The 20,518-nt window shown below is 50.2% G+C and overlaps 1 protein-coding gene across 1 annotated transcript; it reads right to left on the reverse strand.

Annotated features, from left to right (window-relative positions):
- Positions 1-1,680: 1,680 nt before the first annotated feature.
- Positions 1,681-20,051, reverse strand: SHROOM1 (shroom family member 1). The gene is made up of 8 exons (XM_082771253.1): positions 19,901-20,051; positions 10,408-13,204; positions 10,064-10,114; positions 9,304-9,383; positions 8,420-9,010; positions 7,293-7,599; positions 5,790-6,062; positions 1,681-4,045 (listed from the first exon to the last, which is right to left on the reverse strand). Exons 2-8 carry the CDS (start codon positions 13,099-13,101, stop codon positions 3,791-3,793), a joined length of 4,251 nt encoding a protein of 1,416 aa, XP_082627379.1. The 5' UTR covers positions 13,102-13,204; positions 19,901-20,051; the 3' UTR covers positions 1,681-3,790.
- Positions 20,052-20,518: the final 467 nt, after the last annotated feature.

Consider the following 20,518-nt stretch of genomic DNA (forward strand, 5'->3'; position numbering starts at 1 on the left):
AGCACATCCAGCCCTTGTACTGGGCTCAGCTTCTATCACTGACTGCAGTGCCTAAATGTTTGCCTCCTGCCACCAGGAAAAAAACATCCAGGGAGGGTTTTGTGTCCCCAGCAGGAAGAGCTACAGCCTGGTGGGTTTCCCCTTTCCCACCTTTCAGTTCCTGTTCCCTCTCTGAGGAGCAGCTGAGGACAGTGATGGACAGGGCCTGCCTCCGGGGCCCTGCGAACTCAGGGACCAGAAACGCTCTGTCAGGAGACACCCAAACGGTGATGTAGCCACCAGCAGCAAGAGGGCCAGTGCAGAATAAACCAGATGAGCACCAAAAAGGTATTTGGAGATATAAATTGCTCTTGTGTTTGCCCTCACTGAACTCACTGCAGTTCTCACTGTGCCACCCACCAGGACTCCTCGCGGCGCAGCGCCCAGCACGAGCAGGCTGCTCTCACACACTGCCCCTGAAAGGGCGCTCCCCAAACCACCAAATCGCACCTCAAAACGTTTTTTAGTAAATTTGTATCAGCAACTGGTGGGAATGCTCCCTCCAAGCAGCTCTCTGCCCGTTGCTGGCAGCGCTCAGTGCCCGCTGCAGCACCGACCCCACAGGCAGGAGGGGGCAGCCAGTGGGACCCCCAAAACGGGTGCTGGGGCCTCTTTGTCAGGAGCTGCCGCCAGGCAGGGACATCATGAGGGACTGCTTCACACGGGGTTACATGCTGAGGGGCTGTGGGATGCTCCTGTGCTCGTCCCATGGGCAGAAGGCTGCCACAAAGACCCCTGGCTGCTTGCACACGATTTCAGCAGTGCCTCTTTTCTCCAAACCAAGCCTATGGCTCAGCCCGTGCTTTCTCTCCGTGGATTTATCTATGAGATGACTCAGCTGCGAGGCTCATGTGACATTTCAGAATCTCTCACACAACCCTTAATGCCTCTTGCTGTTTCACAGGGAAATACATGAGCTGCTTCTTGAGTGCGTTTTGTTAAGCCCAGAGGCTACACGATTCCCACTGCCTGCTTATCCTTCCACGGAGCCGTGGGCTCCCGTAGGGTGCAGAAGATGAGCTTTGCAATGCAGCTCTGAGCTTATTTTTAAAATTTTATTCAGATGGTTGCCATGAATCCCCAAAGCAGAGAGAACATCCTCCCATTTACTAAGCCCAGCTCTCACAGGCACCAGATACATCTTCTGCAGCACATTTGCATTAACCCCTGCACCCCTCCCTTCCTTAATTAGCTCTGCACGCACAAGTCCAACAGCATAACGCCCCCGTGAAGAGAACGAGGCCAGGGTTTAAAGAAACAAAAATAATAAAAACCTTTCAGTTTAGTGCCTGAGAGGCTGAAACAGCAGCTCCTGATCCAGCAGCAACTCCCACACGTTGCAGTGGGTGTTAAATCAAACCCTAAGTGAGCCACTACCTCTAAAATTCCCACAGTGGCTGCCAAGGCGCTGCTGAACGAGCAGAAAGCATGTTCTCCTTCCACTGGCCACTTGCTCTGTCCCACACCTGCTGTATTTGCTCACCCTTCTGGCTCTAGGCAATAAAAGTTCTCCCTCGCAGGTAACGGATGTGATTTTGAGCCACTGCAGCCTTTGGCCATTAGCAGAAGTACCCGGGGCTGCTCCTATGCATTAGGAAGGATGCTCTGCAAAGCTCTTAAGATGGGATCAGGTTAAATCATCGTTTGTATTTGCCCATCAGTCTGTGATTTTACAAGCCCACAGCATGTCAGTGTTCCAGCAGGACTGCACACGACTTCCCTCCAGCATGAGCTGGCACCGCTGCCTTGGGCTTGGCCACTGGAAACAAATCTATAACAAAGGATCAGCATAAAAATCGAGACCCACCTGACATCCGGACCTGCTGGTGCCTTGGAAGCGTTTCTGCTTGCCAGCAAAGAGGTTTCGATTTCGTTGCTGCATCGTTTTCACTTTGCCTGAAATTCACAGTTCAGAAAAAGTAACAAAGAGCACAGATACATGACTTTTTGCAAAACGGAGTAGAAGTTATTTTTAATTTTTGCTCTTTGAAACATACTTGTGAATGCCAGAGTGGGAGCAGTAGGAGCAGCAAAAATCTTCTCCATGACACCAAGCAGGAAAAAGCCAAGAGAAACTAAAGGGTGCAGACCCACGCCTGCACCTCAAGGCACGTACCAGCTTCAATTTATTTCTGACTAGTTGGCTACCCTCAGCTAGGAGAGGAACCACACATTTTTATGGGTCTAGGAGAGTCTGGATTTTGTAGTGGTGTCAGCTGGCACTGACACATTGCCCCATCCTTCAGCCACCTGAGGGACTTCAAACTTTTTATTCTGCTGAGCTAAACTGAAGCCAAATGGCCATCCAGCTGCACAGCTGGGGCACCGCTTGCTGGAGTTCCTTGTGTCCAGGAAATCAGCGCATCCAACACTCGGCACAATCCGTTTTGCTCAGACCAGCAGGACAAAACCACTCTGTTCTAAACCATCCCCTTGCACCCTTTACTGCAAATACATTTACTGCACTTGGTGAGCATTGTAGACATACCTCTGAAGCCACCTCTGCAGCCCTGTTCAGGGTACATCAGTCCCACAGCCACAGAGCCAACCCTTGTTTATTGGGCCCCGTGAAGCAGCTAACACCACCTCAGTTCGTTCTGAAGGCAGAGGGAGAGCAGCTGGCGACCTCAGAGGCACCGCTAGTAAAACATTTCTTGGTAACACCTAGCATCAGGGAACAGGGGAAATCTGTTTTGCCCATGGAAGAAACCTGAGTTAGATTCGTAGTTGCCTCATTCACGACCGAGGCGTGCAGCTCACACCGAATATTCCTCTCACTGAACACCTTAAAAAAAATCACTCAAATTTTAAGTACAGCAACATCACTGGTTTGACTCAAAACACAACGTTAGTTTAAAAGATTTTTGCCAAGGGAATTACATAAAGCCTCATTGAAACCGAATTATTTCCTCCGCTCTTCCCACCTACCTCTTGCTGCAGCCGAGCGCTTTCCCCACGCTCAGCACTCCTTGAGCACGCTGACAATTGAAAGCTACTTAGAAACAGCCCCCAAAGGCGTTGCTTGAAAAATAAACACTTCAAAAGCATAGCAAGGACTTTGCAAACACAGTGTGCAGGAGTAAGTTCAGAGTTTAACGTTCCCAGAAATGTTCTTTTAAGATGGTTTCAACACCTACTGGCATTTTTTTTCCTGCCCTCATAAGAAGACCTGCTACTGGACAGCCCACCTGGGCTGCGCAGAGCCAGGAGGTACCTGTGGAAGGCAACTACTAAGAAAATGACTATTTTCTTCCACTGCAATGCATTTTTACTGTGTCACGTACATAAGCAGTAGGAACAAGTGCAGGAGTTTCACCGAAACGATCCGTAGCATTCCCTACGGTTTTGTTCAATCTCAGTTCAGATTTGCACACCCGCATGGTTTTCCGCTTCAAACACTCTCCCACCCACGAGGTGCAGACTCGTGCTGCTCTTTTATTGCAGTCACGTCAATCTGGAAACAGACAGACAGAGGACAAGGGGAAATACACGACACATTTAGAGGAATAAGACATCCTAGCAGTCATTTCCAAAACGCAGCCTGCTACACACCGCAGGATTTTGTCACTTGGCCTTCCAAGGGGGGGAAGCGTGTCCAGAGTGTGCCTCGAGCCTCGAAGCACTTGTCGGTCCTGGGGCACTAACAGCAGCATACAGGTCATCAGCGGGAGCCCAGGGTGGTCAGCGTGCACGGATTCCCAGGAAAATGTCACAAATTGCCAGGTACAAAAGCGGACGGTCCGTTAGGGTATTAGAGGGGGATGCTCTTCTCGAGATTTTCTAACTGTTCCTCGAAAAATTTGATCTGCTCTTCGAGGTCCTTCTGTTCGATCAGCAAGGAGGTCTTCTCCTGCACAAAGCGCCTGTAGTCCTGCAGCTGCTGCTCCGTCAGGTATTTGGCAAGGATGCTGGACACCACTCTGCCCCTGCGGTCCAGGTTCTCCTTCAGGTCTTTTGCATCTTCCCGCTGCCTGGACAGGAGCTTGTGCCGCTCGTTCAGCGATTGCTAACGGGATGAAAAAACAAAGCAGCACACTGTGAAAACTCATCGTTCCTGGCAGACTCTGGATCGTAATTTGGAAGCCACACTCGATTTAGTTTAATTACTTCCTCTTGTGGGCTTTGTGTTCCACATGAGTTTTTCCTAGATTAAATTACTCGTTCTTGTGGCTTGCAAGGTAAAGACTCCCAGTAAATCCCATCAAGGCTCACTTCTTCCATGCTGCCCTCAGGATAAAAATCAATGTACTTAACATTCTGCTAATTTTATTGTATCCTGCATCTTTCTTCTTTCAATAAGCAGTTTTTTAAGCACACATCTTTGTATTTTCTGAGTTGTGTGTGGCCAGAGTGCCAATGCCATATGAAAAATACCACGTTCCTTCTATTAAAATGCAGGTGTACTAAAATAACTGAGATGCAGACAAGTGTTCATCAAAGGTTTCTTTTTCCCAAATCCACAAGCATCAAGCCTCGCCTGTCCTATGGGCTTTTAACACCTTTCACATTTTAGCTCATTCTCTTTCAGCTGTAATGATTTTTATAGGGATAGCCCTGCTGGAAAATCCCTGGTTTCAGGACCAAGTCCATAAACAGCACAGAGCAACTGCCACCACCTGTATCCTGAGGGTGGCAGCTGGAATCAAAGAGCAAGGCTGCTGGGCAGTTGTATCGACTGGGAGGTACTTGCAAAAAATATTGGCACGTAAACAAGCCTTTCTCGGGCATGTTATTCCAAGTCTTGAATAAATGATTTTAATGTATTTACATGAAGAAGACAAACAGAACACTAAGGAAATGGCAGCCCCCTGCCAACCACAAGGCACAAAGTCCGTTAGGTGTGGAATGCTGCCCGGAATTATTTGCGTTAACCTGGCAGACATTTCAGAGCAGGTAGATCCTGCTTCTCCTCATTGCTCTGCACAGGAGGATTCTCAGTGCCCCCTGTGCTCCATCTACAACAAACCTCTACAACGTGCACTAAAGGTCAGCAGCAGCCCAGCTCCATGGATCCCAGCAGTAACACCAGGGATCCCAGCAGTAACACCGTGCTTCCTAATTTCTGAACAAAACCTAACAGCAGCAGGTACTGCTTTGATAAAAGCATGTCTGAAAGCAATGAGGACAGCAGGAAACCGTCATTCCTAGGGTAAACTCAGCTTGAAACTCAGGATTCCTAGGATAAACTCAGATAGAAAAAAATATATATATTACAGACTTGAAAAGATTTCCTGGTGGCATGATACAATTCCTAATTTTCCAGCAAAAGTGGCCAGTTAAACTACAGAGTTAAACTACAGGAAATCCTCTCTGAAGTTACGACCACATCTTCCTCCTGCTCCCTACAGCTCAGACATGCCCTTTAAGTGAAATAAGGTTTGACAGTAGTAATTACCACGCTGCAGTTACCAATGGGAAAACAACCACCTCTGAAGCACAGGTTGTGGTCTGCTCTGGAGGGAGTGGTCACGGGTTCAAAAGCTCAGCCCCAGGTCCTGCTGCTCCTGCCATGCCACTGCCCTGCTGCGAGAGCAGAGGTGCTGCTGGCCGTGCATGAGGGCTCTCCAGCACCAAACTGTCCAAAACGGCACCAAAAGACCCAGCCCCTCTCTGCCTGGTACCAAACGCTGTCTGAGAAGTGGTTGGCTCAGGTCGGGTACAATCCCACCTGTTCAGAGCTGTGAGAGCACAGCCCCACCTTGAAAAACACAGACTGGACAAATTAAACACCCTGTGCTCTCATCACCCACCTTCTCCTCCGCATCTGTATTGCTGTCGATCTTCCTCATGGCATTCTGGACGCGGGCGAGGCGGCTGGACAGGCAGAGCAGCAGGCTCACCACCTTCTCCAGGTCCCCGATGAACATCAGGTAGCGCTCGAACTCGTTGGGCTTGCAGACGTCGTGCACCGTGGCCTCCAGCTCCTTGCCACGCGCGGCGCACTCGCTGGCTTCCGAGAGGACGAGCTCCCTGTCCTCACACAGCACCTGCAGCTTGGAGCGCAGGCTGGAGACGAGTTCCAGCTGCAAAGGGAGAAAAAAAAACATCACAAGAGGCTTATTGCCGAAGGGAAGTCGTGTCGTTTATAAAGAAGGGATTTTTCTCATGTCATCTTTGGCGAATTTAAGACTTAAAATAATTTCAAGCTCTGGAAAACAAAAAGAAAGAAAGATCATGCTAGGTATACTTAATTCTCAAACTCTGAAAATCAAATTACTGGTAATCGCCTTAACTGCTGATATAATTCCTAGCTCTGAGAGCTTCCTACCAGAGTCAGAAATAAACTACAACAAAGATTACAACATGTATACACACAGCTTTGTCTAAGACGTGACCGTGAAGCCACAGCTCTCTTACCACACAAGAACTGACTGGAATTTCGTTTATAACATGCACAGAAAAAGTGATTTTTTCAGTGGATGCCAGTGAGCAAAGTGCCTAGTAGCAAAGCAAGCGGGGAAGGCTGTGTAATACAGCAGTGTTACTGTGGGAAGAGGCCCCGAGAGCAGAGTGGGAGAGCGATATCAGCTTTTTTTGGAAATCAACCAACGTCACCATAAAGAGCAGCAGCAGTTAAACAGCGGGCAATGAAAAATATCACCACATGCACAGCAGGAGGAACTTCAGGAAGGCAGACTATAATTACCTGAGAGAGGTTATGGCCAAGTTTCTACAGGGAAAAAATTATTTAATTCTTCAAAGCTACACGTTACCCTTCCAAGATGCCCTGTGTCTACCCCTAGAACCGGAGTCCAGCCACGTCCACACTACCTTTACTCGCTGCATGTATGGAAATTAACAGACCCTTGTAACATACAGAAACTGCTGCCAGCCCTCTCAGAGTAAAAGCCATTTCTTATTTACGCTGCCAGCTGTAATGAATTTGACAGCTACTGAAACCAGATTTGAGCCAGCTGCTGCACAGGAGCTGGCTGTGCGAGGAGAGGGATAACCAACCTGCGGGCTCATTGCAGACACGAGCCACCCCCAACAACCTGCTGAAGGTGAGTGTGTGGAAGAAGAGGTCTGAGGAAAGCCAGGCAGAATTTGAACACCACTGCTTGTGATCAATTTGCCAATTCACTAGGAAATTTACTACAGAAAAAACAAACTAAAAATGATTCAAAGTTGTATGTGAAACACTGTTACTGGGATACACATCATGAATAGGAGCACCCACAGTACAGGAATGTGACATGAATAACGTCGTGGTGGTGAAGAAACAACGCTTCCTTTGCAGGCCATGCACCTACTTTCTTACACGTGATGTCATCTAGGTCCTTTGTGTCACCTCCGCTCGGGTTCGGGTTCTGGTTTCCCTTACAAACGGGACTGTCACTCCTTTGCTTGGCATCGAGTTCAGGTTCAGAACATTCCTCTGGCACATCTCCATTGCTTTTCCTGCTATTTGTACAGAAAACAAACACCTGTGACAAACACTTAGAGTTCTGTTCATGAACATCGTGTCCAAAGAAGGGCAATGAGGCTGGTGAAGGGTCTGAGGGGCGCTGGGGGAGCGGGGGTTGTTTAGCCTGGAGAAAAGGAGGCTCAGGGGAGACCCTATTGCACCAGAGGAAATGGCTTTAAGTTGCACCAGGGGTGCTTTAGGTTGGATATCAGGAGAAATTTAATCACTGAAAAAGTTGTGAAACACTGGAACAAGCTGCCCAGGGAAGTTGTGGATTCGCCATCCTTAGAGATGTTCAGAAAATGCGTGGATGTAGTGCTTTGTGAGTGGTTTAATAGGGACTTGGCAGCACTAGGCTGAAGGTTGGACTAGATGATCTTGGAGATCGTTTCCAGCCTCTACCATTCTCTGGTTATGTCCTTGGTTTTATGCATCTCTACTTCCAAGTCACCTCTCTCTCATCTCACAGCAGGGACTTTGTCTCCTGCCACCTTCAGCAGCAAGGACCTCCGGGCCAGCTCCTGGCCTAATGGGCAGCCCCAGCTCCCCTTCCCACAGGCTCAGGAGTGGATGAATCTGCTGCACACCTGGATCTGCAAAATCCATGAATGGCGTGGCGTGGGAACCACACGGCCTGGCTGAACAGCAGCAAATTACCCTGGCAGAATTGGGTTAAATTTCTCATACCACAAATGCCCACCTGCTAATGCACAGCCTGCTTATTTCTCCTGCTTTCCATGCACGCAGCTTGTTTGTTTGCATGCTGCTGTCATGGTGTAGTTTACTCCAGCTTTCTCCCATTACACACTCATAGCCTCTTTCTCATTTCTTGACACGTAAATCAGAAAACTAAAATATTTCATTAACAAAACAAGTGTAAAAAATCCCTAAGTCTTCTTAGCACTAGTATATACTTAATATTCATGCACCATAAGACCTTAAAATACTGGTTAATTGTTTTAGTCTACTTACTCATTCCCCTGTGCTTGCTGCCCATCTGCCTTTCTTCTGTGCGATTTATCCAGCATGGAAACGTCAGCAGGAAAGAGACCCTCCATCAGGTCCAGAGCAGTTTTTCTAACTGGATAAGGCATGAGAATATCAACCAGAGAACTGTCTTTGGCAACAATCTCCATCGCAAGTTCTTGGTATCGCTGGTCCTCTGCAGACCCCAGCCTCCTTTTGGATGGATTTGTCTCTCTCTCCTGCAGAATATCCTCTGGGCTGTCGAGCACGGCTGCTTCCTTTGCAAATAAACCTTTGGGTGCATTTTTGTCTCCTTGGTGAGACTGAGCCAGCACCACATGGCAGCATGTTCCTTTCTCCTGAGGCACTGCAGCATCACTTGCCTTTAGCTGCTGCTCTGGGCGCTCCGTTAAAGCGCTGCCAGTCGGAGATCCGGCTCGGCATTCCTTCTCCACTTGGGCATCTTCCTTGCTGCCGCTTCTCGGGCTGGCAATAGAGGTTTCAGGAGCTAGTTCCTCGGCGTCCTGACAAGAGTGTCCACTTACGTCATTGTCTTGTTCGCGATTCTGGCACCCACCTCCCACAGGATCGTGGAAACTGTAAGAACAAAGAAGTTCCTTTATATTTAAGACACTTTCTCTGCAACAGATGCTTTTGCAGGCTGTTTAAGCAGCTACAAGCAATTGCCGTCATCTTTCCAGCTTCCTCTATTTATTAAAGTCTCAAGGCTGGACCTCCCCGAGCCCTCCCAGCTGCTGTTTTTGCCGGAGGTCGCAGGGGGGAGCTGCGCTCCCGGTGTCCGCAGGAGCTCCCCGGGCGCACGGCGCGGTGCGCTCCGGTGCCCACGGCAGAAACCAGGGGGGCAGCCCCCGTGCCCCTTGGAGCCTTACCTGGGGGTGCCGAGGAAGCTCTCACGAGGCTGAGGTGGTGACACGGCCCCGCTGGCACTGCTGGCACATCTCTCCGCGTCCTGGAAACGAGAACGGCACCGGTACAGGCGGCAGGCTCGCACCGTGCCGCTGCCTCGGCTTCACGCCCTTGTTTGGGGGCATAAACCTGAGTAGGTTTAGCAAGCTGGTGTTTTGTTGGTTTTTTGTTTGCTTGGTGTTTTAAGTTTCTCCACCTCTTTTTATTACTGCAGATGCCATTAGACTCTTTCTAGGTAGCATCCACCTGTTTTTCCTAGAAAACCAAGTGAGGGCTAGCAACAAAGCACAGGCTCTGCTCCCACCGACCCCCACAACTCACAGTGGCCAGTACTGGTGGGAGTCTCTTCAGTTGGATAATTTTTGTAGTATAACAGAGTATTTTTTTTTTTAATTATTATTTTTATTTTTTCCCCTTTTGCAACAACATTGGCAGCCACTGTCCTGCAGATTCAGGAGCCAAAAAGGTTCCTGAATTCCCAGGCTGTGATTGCAGAGCACAGCAGAAGCAAAGCAACGGGCAGGTCTCTAGCTGATTTCCAGTCACTTCAGGAACTTCCCAAAGGGTAATTTTTAGCTAGAAGCCTTCTCCCCCGCCCCTTTGTGAAACTGCCCACTTGTTGCAGGATAACGAGCGCTTCTGCCCGGCGCGAGCACGCTGCTCAGTCGCTGCTCAGTCGGCCGTTGCAGTTCCCACCCTTACGCAATGGCTGCAGCTCCTCACACTGAGGAGCGCGTTGTTTGTCTGCTGCTGGTAATGCTTCCTTACATAATGCTTTGGAGAATAACAAATTGTTATCATTCATCACGAATGCGTCAAAATTGGGAGCACTTCTTTAAAATCTCCCCTAATTAATTCTCCAGTACGCTGCAAAAACGGAGTATTCGCTCTGCTTTCCAACTGCTACCCTGCATTTCCTACAGACTGAGCAAGCGTGCCTTGCCACGACTCTTTTCATCTCTCTACCACGTGTTAAATACCAAGCCTTCATCCCCATTCCTGCTGCTCAGTGGTTTTACAGCCACTGTGCTCTCTCTCAGAGCATCCCCTGCCCCAGCCCCTCTCACCTGTGCAGCAGGAGGCGTTGACTCAGGTCTCTCAGCAGCCAGGGCAGCAGCAGGAGCTCCAGCCCCGGGGAGGCTTTCGGCTGGTGCCTGCTCAGAACCACAGCTCCCCACGGCTGCAGGACACGGGCTGGGCTCCGAGGGCACTGACCCAGCAGCGGCAGAGCTGGGGCCACATCTGTTGGCCACGCTCGGGGGGAGGACGAGTGCCGAAGGAGAGGAGACATCTGGTGGTGGTTCTTCAGAGAATGCTTGGCAGAAAACCTCATCGCTTTGCATCTTCCTGCTCCCGTTGGGGTTGGAAGCCTTGCCAGGAGGCCACTTGGGAAGCGAGGGCCTCTTCTGCAGGGGTGGTTTATGCAGCGGGACGTGCTGCGTGCCTCCTGGTCTTTGGCTAATCTTTCGTTCCATGTATTCAACCAGCGCCGTGTGCTGGATTTGTTTCAGCTCTGTCCGGGAGATACTGGAGCTGGACAGTGCCCTCCCTCTGTTTTCCAGGGTCTTTCTCCTGGCTGCCTCTGTGCCCGGCTCAGTCCTTTCACCCCTGGCCTGGTTCCACGGGGCTTCCTTGTCTGCGAGCTGATCGAGTTTCTCAGGCTCAGAATAACAGAGTTTCTTTTCCTCTTTTGTTTCCCTTTTCCTTTCCCCTGTTTGACCCCTTTGTGGCCTCTCTATTTCTCCATCTCTGTTGAACCTTTCTAAGGATTCCAGAGGAGGAGGGGAACAAGGAGCAAGTTTGGCTTCCTCATTTGCACCGGATAATGAGAAAGATCTCAGGTGTTCGATTGAAGGCCTCTTGGAGGGCTTCTGTCTCAGTCTAACAGGCAAACTCATCTGCAAGTCTTTTCTTTTAAAGGAGGTTTCTCTCAGAACCTTTTTCTGGGCCACTTTAAGTTTCTCTCTGTAGTCATTCTTGAAGCTCTCATCCATGGATGAAGCAGGACTCCCGAGAATGAGATCTTCAGTCTCATTCAGACCGTCATCAGCACACCGGTGGCGCAGGCTGGCTGGCTGGAGCTGGCTGCTTTCCCTCTGTATCTCTCCGCTCCTCACCGAGGGAGCCTGGCTGCTTGTTGGAAATTCCTCTGGTGAGCTCCTTGAGCCCTCTCGACATTGGGCGAACTTGTGGTGGTGCAGGATGTTGGTGGCTTTTCCCCCAGCAAGGTAGTAAAGCATGGGAGTCGTCTGCCTGCTTATTTGTTCACCAGCAAGATCGTCCCGCAGCTCCCTCGAGAGCTGTTTTTGAAGTCCAGGTTGGTATTTCTGACAGGGAGCAGGAGCTTCCTCTTGCTCCTGATGCATGCTAAGCTCAGGATCACTGTTACTGGCTTGTTTTTCTTTCCTGACTTCATTTAGAAGTTGTGATGTGGAATCCTCCTTTGGTCTGAGCAAAGCTGTGTGGTCGGCATCATCTGTGTGCTCAGCATGGGAGCTGCAGGACACCGACGCTTTCTGTGTTTTGGCTTGGGGACTCAGGAGCGGTTCCCCAGCACCACTCCCGAGCTCTCCTTTGGAGTTATAGCACTGCTTTCCATCTCTACAACTGCTCAGCTTCCCGGATGCATTTTTAGTTAGAGGAGCATGCTCCATATATTGTAAGTCACAGATGTCCTCAAACACATCCCGGTCCAGCTCGGCACGGAGCGGGCACTGGGCGCAGAGAAAGGACCCTTTCCACCGGCTGGGCTCTGGCACCACGCCTCGCAGATCTGCTTCTCTGAAAGCTGGCCTGCGCACGCTGCAGGGATGCTGTTTGTCTTCCTGTGTATCATTAACAGTGCGAGGGTTGGCGTGCCCCGGAGGATAGGGCTTGGAGCTCATCTCGTCAGGAATTTTATGAGCATGAGCTGAATTGTAAGCAGAAAAAATTTTCGAGACGTTAGCCACAGAGTCAGTCCTTAAATATTCCTGAAAAATGAAGGAAGACGGCCTGCTGAAAACATGGGCATTACTTCTCTTCACAGGTTTTTGGGCTGGGCTCCTCTCTGCATTTTCTGCTGTCCTTAGCCCCAGACCTTTTGACACAGACACCCCCTCTGCAGAACCAGCAGACCACCAACCTTTGTGCTGCACAGTCTTTCTCCCGGCTGCCTCCGCCTCTGCCTCAGGGATTTCAGCCCTGTTCTGGCTCCACGACACGTCCACGTGAGCTGGCTGCGCGCTGCCCTCGCTGGGGCTTCCAGAGCTACGCCTCCTTCTCGTGTTTTCAAGGTGCTTGGCGACCCTGAAGCTGTCGAGTCGCACAGGAGGAGAGGGTGGCGGTCCCTGGCCGGGAGCCCCGGGGGAAGGAGGGCTTCCACAGCCCCCCGCGAGCCCAGCGCTGTGAGAGACGCCCCGGGTGCCTGGGTCTGGTGCCTTGTGTGGAGGCAGCCACCTGAGATCAGCGTTTGCTGCACTGAGGTTATAAATCCCCCTCACGTACTCTGAGTCCATGTACGGTACCTGCTCGGGAGGCAAAGAGCAGTGCTCGCCGTAGCACGATGGGGTGGGATACTCCGGGACGTTTGATCCCCCTGAGAAAGAGCTGTAAGCAGAGTCTGCCCTGCCAGGGAGGTGCAGGAGCTGCTCTGTGCTGCCAAGGGACGTCACCGGAGACACACGGCTGCTGTCAGGGGAGGCCGCGGGCTCCACCAGCTCTCCAATTCGGCCGCCTTGCCCATGAGCCCATCTTTCTATCTCGTTCCCAGACAGAGCCATGTCGAAGCCTTTCCAGGAAACAGTCTGATTAGATGTCTGCAACTGAGCTGTTGAAAAAGTACATTTTGCAGCGCAGTCACATTCCGGTAATATTCAGAGGATCCTAAAATAAAACAAACAAAAAAAAACAGAGATGTGAAAAAGACTCAGCTGGAGGATCCCAACTGCACTTTGGCAGACCAGGCCGAGCATCACACACGGTGGTGGTGAGAACCTGAAAGCAGTGTTCAGAGTAGCTAGATGGCTTCAGCAATTATCAGGATATTGGAATGATCAACTCCTCTGCCACAAATGGAGGGACTCAGTCTTTAATAACAAGAGCTTTTGAGATCTTCATTAAATCTAAAAGATGTACACAATTAGAGGATGTCCTCTCACTGCAGTTACAAAGCATCAAGGGCCAGCTTCAAAGCTGGTTTCTGAGTCTGTCCAGAAATAAGTCTGAGAGGTTGAAAACCCTAACTCAGTGCTGCCTAATCCTGGAGGTACCTGAATACAGCACACACCTGGCGGGATGAAGCTTCAAAGTGACTTTCGGTTGTGCTTCCAGAAATGCTCACAGCCCTGGGTCAGCACCTGGCTCTCCTTCGGATGGACACAGCCCTCACCTGAGCAGCAGGAGGCTTTGCAGCTACACGGCTGCACTCACCTTATGCAGCCACACTCCTGAAGAAACGCAAACTGTCTCCAAATCCTACCAGCTAAATATCGCACGCCTGTTTTCCTGAAAAAGGTGGAACTCCCCCCAGGTTCGCCCACTGTTCCCAACAACTCGCATCCGCAGCGGGGCCTCGTAAAGCTGGCGGGGAGATTCCAGCGGTGATGCCGCCGTTTAATCAAAAACCTTCACATTCCTGCCTCGTTTCAAAGACAGTGCTGGTATCATTCATTTGGAGCCAAGGGAAGAGGTGGATGGAAGCCAAAATACACAAGTTAATCTCTAAAGGGAACTTGGACTCGTGGGGCACAGTAAATAAATTAACTAGTTTCTGAGAAATGAAAGGAGCGTACCACCACCAAGTGGGAACTTCTGCTGGGGTCCTTCAGAAATTTCAGCAAGAAATCAACTCCCGGACACTTGGAGAAGATTTCTCTCTCCCTAGAGATGATCTAAACGCAGCCGTGAAATTTGTCTCACAGGAAGCACAAAGCATGAGTGGCTGATGACGAAATTTCCCATGCTTTTCATCGACGTACTGAAGAATTTAAGGAAATAAAAACCTTAGAAATCTGGTGTAAAGAAAACCTTGAATTTTCTGAACCTATCAAGAAGGAAAAGCAGATGAGAGAGTGAATGCTTGGTGAGCTCTGCGAGCCTGGGTGTACCTGGAGGTGCTGGGAGCCGCACAGGATGAAACCCTGTGGGAGCCACATTCCACAAGAGAACCAGAAGGCAGATTCCTCTGTCATTTTTATCTCCGTTTTTTAATCAAAATTTTATTCCAGTGGACCTTCTCCAAGCAGCTCGATTCCCCCACGGCTGCTATTAATAGGCCGGGCCAAGGCTTTGTCTGGGACGTGCTGGCACCGTTCCATCAAAGTGAGTGGAGCTGCCTGGATTTACAGCCAGAAGCTGGCTCTGACTTTCCGCAGCTATGTGCAGAATTTATATAACACTTGTGCTGCGGCTCCGCGTGCAGCAGCAACAGAGCTCTCCTGGTTTGCTACAGCAGTGTTTCCTAAGAACCTTTTCCCCTCATTATTTCCAGCTACCTCTGCTTGCAATTTACAGCGAGCGCAGCAACAAAGAGAAGAATTCGTGTCTCAGGTTTTCATGGCGATACCAGAAAGAGCAGGGAGCTATTTCTGTGCCTTAGAAGCTCAAGGTGTGAGCACCTGGCTTGGAAAAGGCAGCAGCAAGTACCAAGTCGTGCTTGCAGCAGGACGCAGGAGGAGGTGGCAGCTCACAGGGCATTCTGTGCCTGCTCCTCCGTGGCAGCCTCTCACCTGAGCCACCTGCAGCCTTTCCTGGGCAGCAGGGAGGTGCCAGATAAGCCTGAGAATTTTTTTCTCCACTCTGGTGCCCTCTGCTCCTGTTCTTGCCACAGCCCTAATCTTGAGTGTCTGCTCAGTCTGAGTGAAGCCTGCAATGTCACGGCCTTGAAGCGATAGAAATAATAGGGACTGACGTGATGTACTGAGCTCCACAATCTCCACTAAAACTTAAACAACACGATGATGAAACACATCTCAGGGAAAACCCACCATCCTATTCGTCATCCCTATTTGGGAAGATGCTTCCTGAACTCAGGTAGCAAAAATCACGGACCTTGATGTGTTCAAAGAACTATGCGGAATCTGCCTCCTTTTCACATGCGAAAGGGAAAGAAGAATTTAGTTAAACCTCAGCTGCCAAACAACGGAGTCATTGTTCTCCTCAGCTGGTCGGTGGTGGAGCACCCTCATGGACCACGCTGGTTTGGGTCTTAGAAGTGCCCTGGCAAGCCCGTGACACAGAGCGAATGTTCCAGGCAAGCTCTCAGTATTTTCATTGTAACCCTCCAGAAGCAAAAAGAAAAACATTAAATTAAAAGTGTTTTGGAACAAAACACACTGGAAGATGAAGGAAGTGTGCTAACTGTGTCATTCCAGGTGCCCAAGGAGGTAATAAAGCCCCTAACAGCTATTAAGATCCAAACAAAAGTGCTTTTTTGTTTTGGTTTGGTTTTTGTTTTGTTTTTTAAAGGCTTGACTTCCACCCCCTTATTTATTGTATTTATTCCAGTTCTGCCCAGGAACCTGTACGTGGAACACAGCTCTCTATGCAAAGCAGCCTGCAAATACAGAACATGAAGTCGCTGCTCTGTAGATTTGCCAAGGAGATGAGGTGAACACAAGCACGGAAGAGAATCAGGACCTCAAGAGGGAAAGCAATCGGCTACGGCTGCACAGCAGGCCGGGGGCTGAGGCTGAACAAAACCCAGAGGATGCTGTGGGCACTAGGCTGGCACACTCTGGGCCAAGATAATGATGACTGATGTATCAAAACAAGATTTGCTCCAAGTTTCTACCGTGATAATAGTAGGGAAAAAATAGTATTGTCGCAGCCGTGCTCATCTGTCCACTTCCAATAAAGTTTACTGAGGCGATTTCTGTAAGACTGCCTTTTTTAGACAAATAGTTCTGTGGAAATAAAGGCAAGAGCCCCACAGCTATTAACCTGTACCAAACCACAGCATGCAGCTGCTCTCTGAAGAACAGGAGAGATAAGTGTGAAAGGCAAGGCGAGCTCTGTGACCAACCTACCGACGTTATGTCATGTTCGTGTTTGTGACTGACCCGCTCCTTATCAGAGGGCAAACACTCTGTCAATATTAGCCCAAATTCTTCAGATTCCAATCACTTGCACAGATCACAGCACCTGACCCATCCGTTTCGCAGGCCACCCAAAACACATCCGTGGTACCTTGCTTCGGCAGGCAGCTCCCGGCCAGCACGGGGGGCACCAGGCGCTGCTCTGCAGCTGCACCCACGGCTCCCACATCGCCACCCGGGCAGAAACCCACGCACACGCAGGGCACGGTGACCCACGCAGCCCCAGTGCCCGTCTCTCTTCTCTCCAGACACGCCACGTCTTAGCAAGATTCATTCCTTTGACCGCGCTGTGAAACTTGCGGAAATTCCAGACAGAAGTCTGAAGTCTTCAAATTCCACCACTTTCACATGATAAAGGGCGAGGGAAGGAGAAGGACACCACATCCAGGGAAGCGTGTCTGGACGACTGTCCCTGTGCCAGCGTCTCGGAAAGTCTCTCTCCCAGCTTTATTGCCTTTCTAGTTTATAAATTAGAAGAACTTTCAACTTCAGGTTTCAAACTTGTCTTACAGGAGAGCAACATAAGAGAAAAGAGCAGATGGCACCCCCTTTGGATGACTGGAAATGCACCTTTGCTAACCTGTATTTTTCTTCCAAGACGTCTGAAGTCTCTACAAAACAGACTCCCAAATCAGTGCAGTTTCCACGACCGTGCAGGTCGCTGTCTGGCAGCTGCCCGGGATGTTGTATGTCAAAGCCCACGGACAAACTTGCAGGGTTGGCTTACACGGGCCCACTGGGAAACTTTCCCTGCTACTGGGAGCCAAAGAAAGTCAGAGTGTCAGACATTATTGAGACAGAGCCTAAGTGGGATTTAGAGGAGGTTTATGACTCATGTGCACATTAATAAATTTCACCAGTTTGAGGAATGTAAACATTCCCAGTGAAATCACACACACAGACCTCCGGCTTTCTGGAGCAATGGAAACGTCCCGAGCAATTTCAAGGAAGATGAAAATAAGAATGCGTTTCAATATCCCTTCATTTTGTGCGAATAAATCTTCCTAAATGCCCTCGCCCAGCTCTCCCTAGCTCTCCACGGAAGGACGGGGCTCCTATGGACCAGCATGGGAGCTCTGCCCGGCCAGGAGCTGGTCCATCACTCGCCTTCCCTGCAGGCATCTGCAGGGTGAGGGCACCTCGCTGCCGACACATCTCGGTAACACGACTGCTCGGCTGAAAAAGACTGCAGCCCAAATAAAATTATCTTGGGCCTGGGAGCCACGGCCTGATGTCTGACCAAGGATTTAATGAGGAAGGTCAGGTTTAGCAATCCCTCAGAGAGAGACCTTGTCTGGGCGCCCAGCGGAGCCTGACCTTCTCGTTACAGCAGTCACCCCTCGCATACTTCCCCATTGTCCTCAGATTCACTGTCTTTCGTTACTCAGCCTGAAAAACGTCTCCTGGCTTCCACCGTCATCGCTCCCTAATCTACTAAACACCAAACACTTTCTTTGTGACGTGTTTTCTGAGGTAGAAACAGAAAAGGCTTTTGTCAGAAATCGCTGCTTCAGCCCAAACACGTGAGTGTCCTCCCAGCCTTTCCCATTCCGTCCTTTCTTACTTCACCACAATCTTCTTTTTTTTTTTTGTTGCTTGATTGAGCTCATTTAATCCCACAAATTTATCATCCTAGAACAGACTCGAAGAGATTCAAGAGCACCAAAGAACTAGAGACTCTAATGAGCTCAAAGTTTAACAGAAAAAACTCTAACGATTCTGTTGATTTTTATACATGTGCAAATTTGTTACAGATTAGATTATTAACATCCTAGGAAACACAAAAGAGAATTCAAACTGAACACAGAGCTCTCACACCCCTCACACACACTCCCAACATGTTTAAGACAACCAAGAGCAGAAAACCACAATTTCGGCAGCTTCTGCGACAGGGAGCAGAGCGGCCCGAGGCCAGGTGGGTTTGTTCTCAGCCTGCCCGAGGCAGTTTCCCCCTTGCATGGCAGAGTTTATCCTGCAGATGCAATCACACCGTCACTGCTGTGCTACCTTTTCCCTCACCACAAAACTGTTACGAAGTCCTACCCTGGGAAGGGCACCCAGCACCTTGCCTCCCGAGCACTTCTGCTGCCCACAGCTTAATTCCTGTGGGAACTTGCTGGCCTCAGTAAAGCACGCAGCTGCCCCACTATTTTAGAGCACGCTGCCAGTATGAAATATAATCAGCCAACAGTATTAGCACTTCCATTTTCTTCTATACAAATCTACTATGATGAATTAATTTGATTTTTAAAAACAATTAGCTTTTAAACTCACTTATTTTGACGTAAGAAACAGAAACTACTCCTTCCCAGAAGATGCCTGTGCTCAGTCTCCTTTATCCAGATGTCAGCTGTAATTGTGCCTGCCTTCGGGCCGAGGGAGACTAAAATGTATTATCCAGTTACTACAGAGCGTTCCAGTGGAATAAAAGAAAAACACGAAGTATATAAAGGAAACACAATATAGTTGAGCAGCCCAGTCCTTTGGCAAGCATTGCATTCAAGTATTTTCCCATATCTTTCATCTGGACAAAATGCACAAGCATTTATTCTTGCTCACACTAATCACTGTTATTGCTGGTTTCCATAACAAGCCCCGAGAAACTACCAGGAGCTGAAGCTTATCTGGGAATACCTGTTAGTTACATTAGCACAGGTTTGGTGGTGGAACGCAGGGTACTCGGGATCCCAGGCAGAAATTAAACACTCACTTACCTTTGCAAACAGTTTCCAAGCATATGCCACAAAACTGACAGGAGATGATTAGGAAAAAGATTGGGGAAAGCACATACTGAGCTCACTCTGGGAACACAGACATCCTTTATTCGGCAAACACGCAGAGCGTGCAGCCCCGAGGAGCAAGCAGCACCCTGTGAAGTCCCATCTTTCTCACTCCGAGGTGCGCAGGCTGAGCCCTGGCGCTCAGGAGGCTGCGTGCAATCACACGGCCCCGAGGCTGCTCTGGAGCCCGGGTTCAACACCTCAAAGTGTGGTTTTAATATCTTCCAGGACAGTTCCTGCTCCTTCGCCCATTTCCCTGCTGACTGCTACAGGAAAGATGCCTTTGGATGCGAGCTGCTGGACTTCGGCAGCAGATGCTGCTCAGGAAGCAACCCGAGACCTGAGTTAGTCCTTCGGGGGTCCCTCAGGCACCCACGGCCGGGTGCACCTGGCAGTGCTCAAACCACGTACAGACATCGTACAAGCGCTGCATTAAGCTGGGTCCTTGGATCTGCATCCCCCAGCTGCTCTGGGACACGCTGCCGTGGGCACTGTCCCGATGAAAAGACATCTGCTTGTGCAGGGAGCTGGGGACAGCAAGGCAGCACAACACAGACACACGCCCTGGGGCCCTCCAAGGTCCGCACCCTGCGATTCGCAGAACCTCTCTCCCTCCCCAAACACACGCACTTATCTGTAGATTAAGAAGCAATTAATCAATTAACTTGCAGAGTGCCGAAGAGGCGATTTCCCCCGTCACTTACCTGGCCGCCACGTGGCCGGGATGCCTCAGAGGCAGCAGGCAGCCCCGGGCACATCACAGGCTCCAAAGCCGCGTCCACGCACGACTCCCCTGCCTCGCCTGTGGAAATCGCCCTTTGCTTTATTACATTCCATCGTGCAGAGTGTTACGGCCACGGTGGAAAAGAAAGAACAGCAAACAGCAGGCACGGCTATTTCATTATCTCACCGGTCAATTATTAACAGCGGCGCTTGTTCCACCCGAGCCTTGGGGCCGTGGCCGCGGCTCCCACGTGGGCAGAGCCCAAAAATTCCACGCAGGGGCTGCTGAGGCCGCAGTAGGCAGAGCCCTCGCCCTCCCGCAGCCAGCACCGCTCCGTCTGCCCTCGGATGTCACTGCCAGAGCGGGCTCCTGCTGGCCCCAGCCCAGAGCCCTTCCCTGGGGACCGCGCTCCCAGCTCCGCAGCAGCCGAGGAGCGCCACGAGACAAGGGCCAATGAGTCCCACTGGAAGCAGGGAGATTTAATTTTCTGCAAGAATTAAGTGCTGCTTTCCGAGGAGCAGAGAAAAAAGGGCTGTATGATAAACATCAAGGCAGATCAAGGAAGCACTGAGGCTGTGTTTTATGTGCCGCAGTTTTT

The sequence above is a fragment of the Aythya marila genome (genome assembly GCF_965140915.1).
Source record: "Aythya marila genome assembly, chromosome: 14".
Taxonomy (NCBI): Eukaryota; Metazoa; Chordata; class Aves; order Anseriformes; family Anatidae; genus Aythya; species Aythya marila.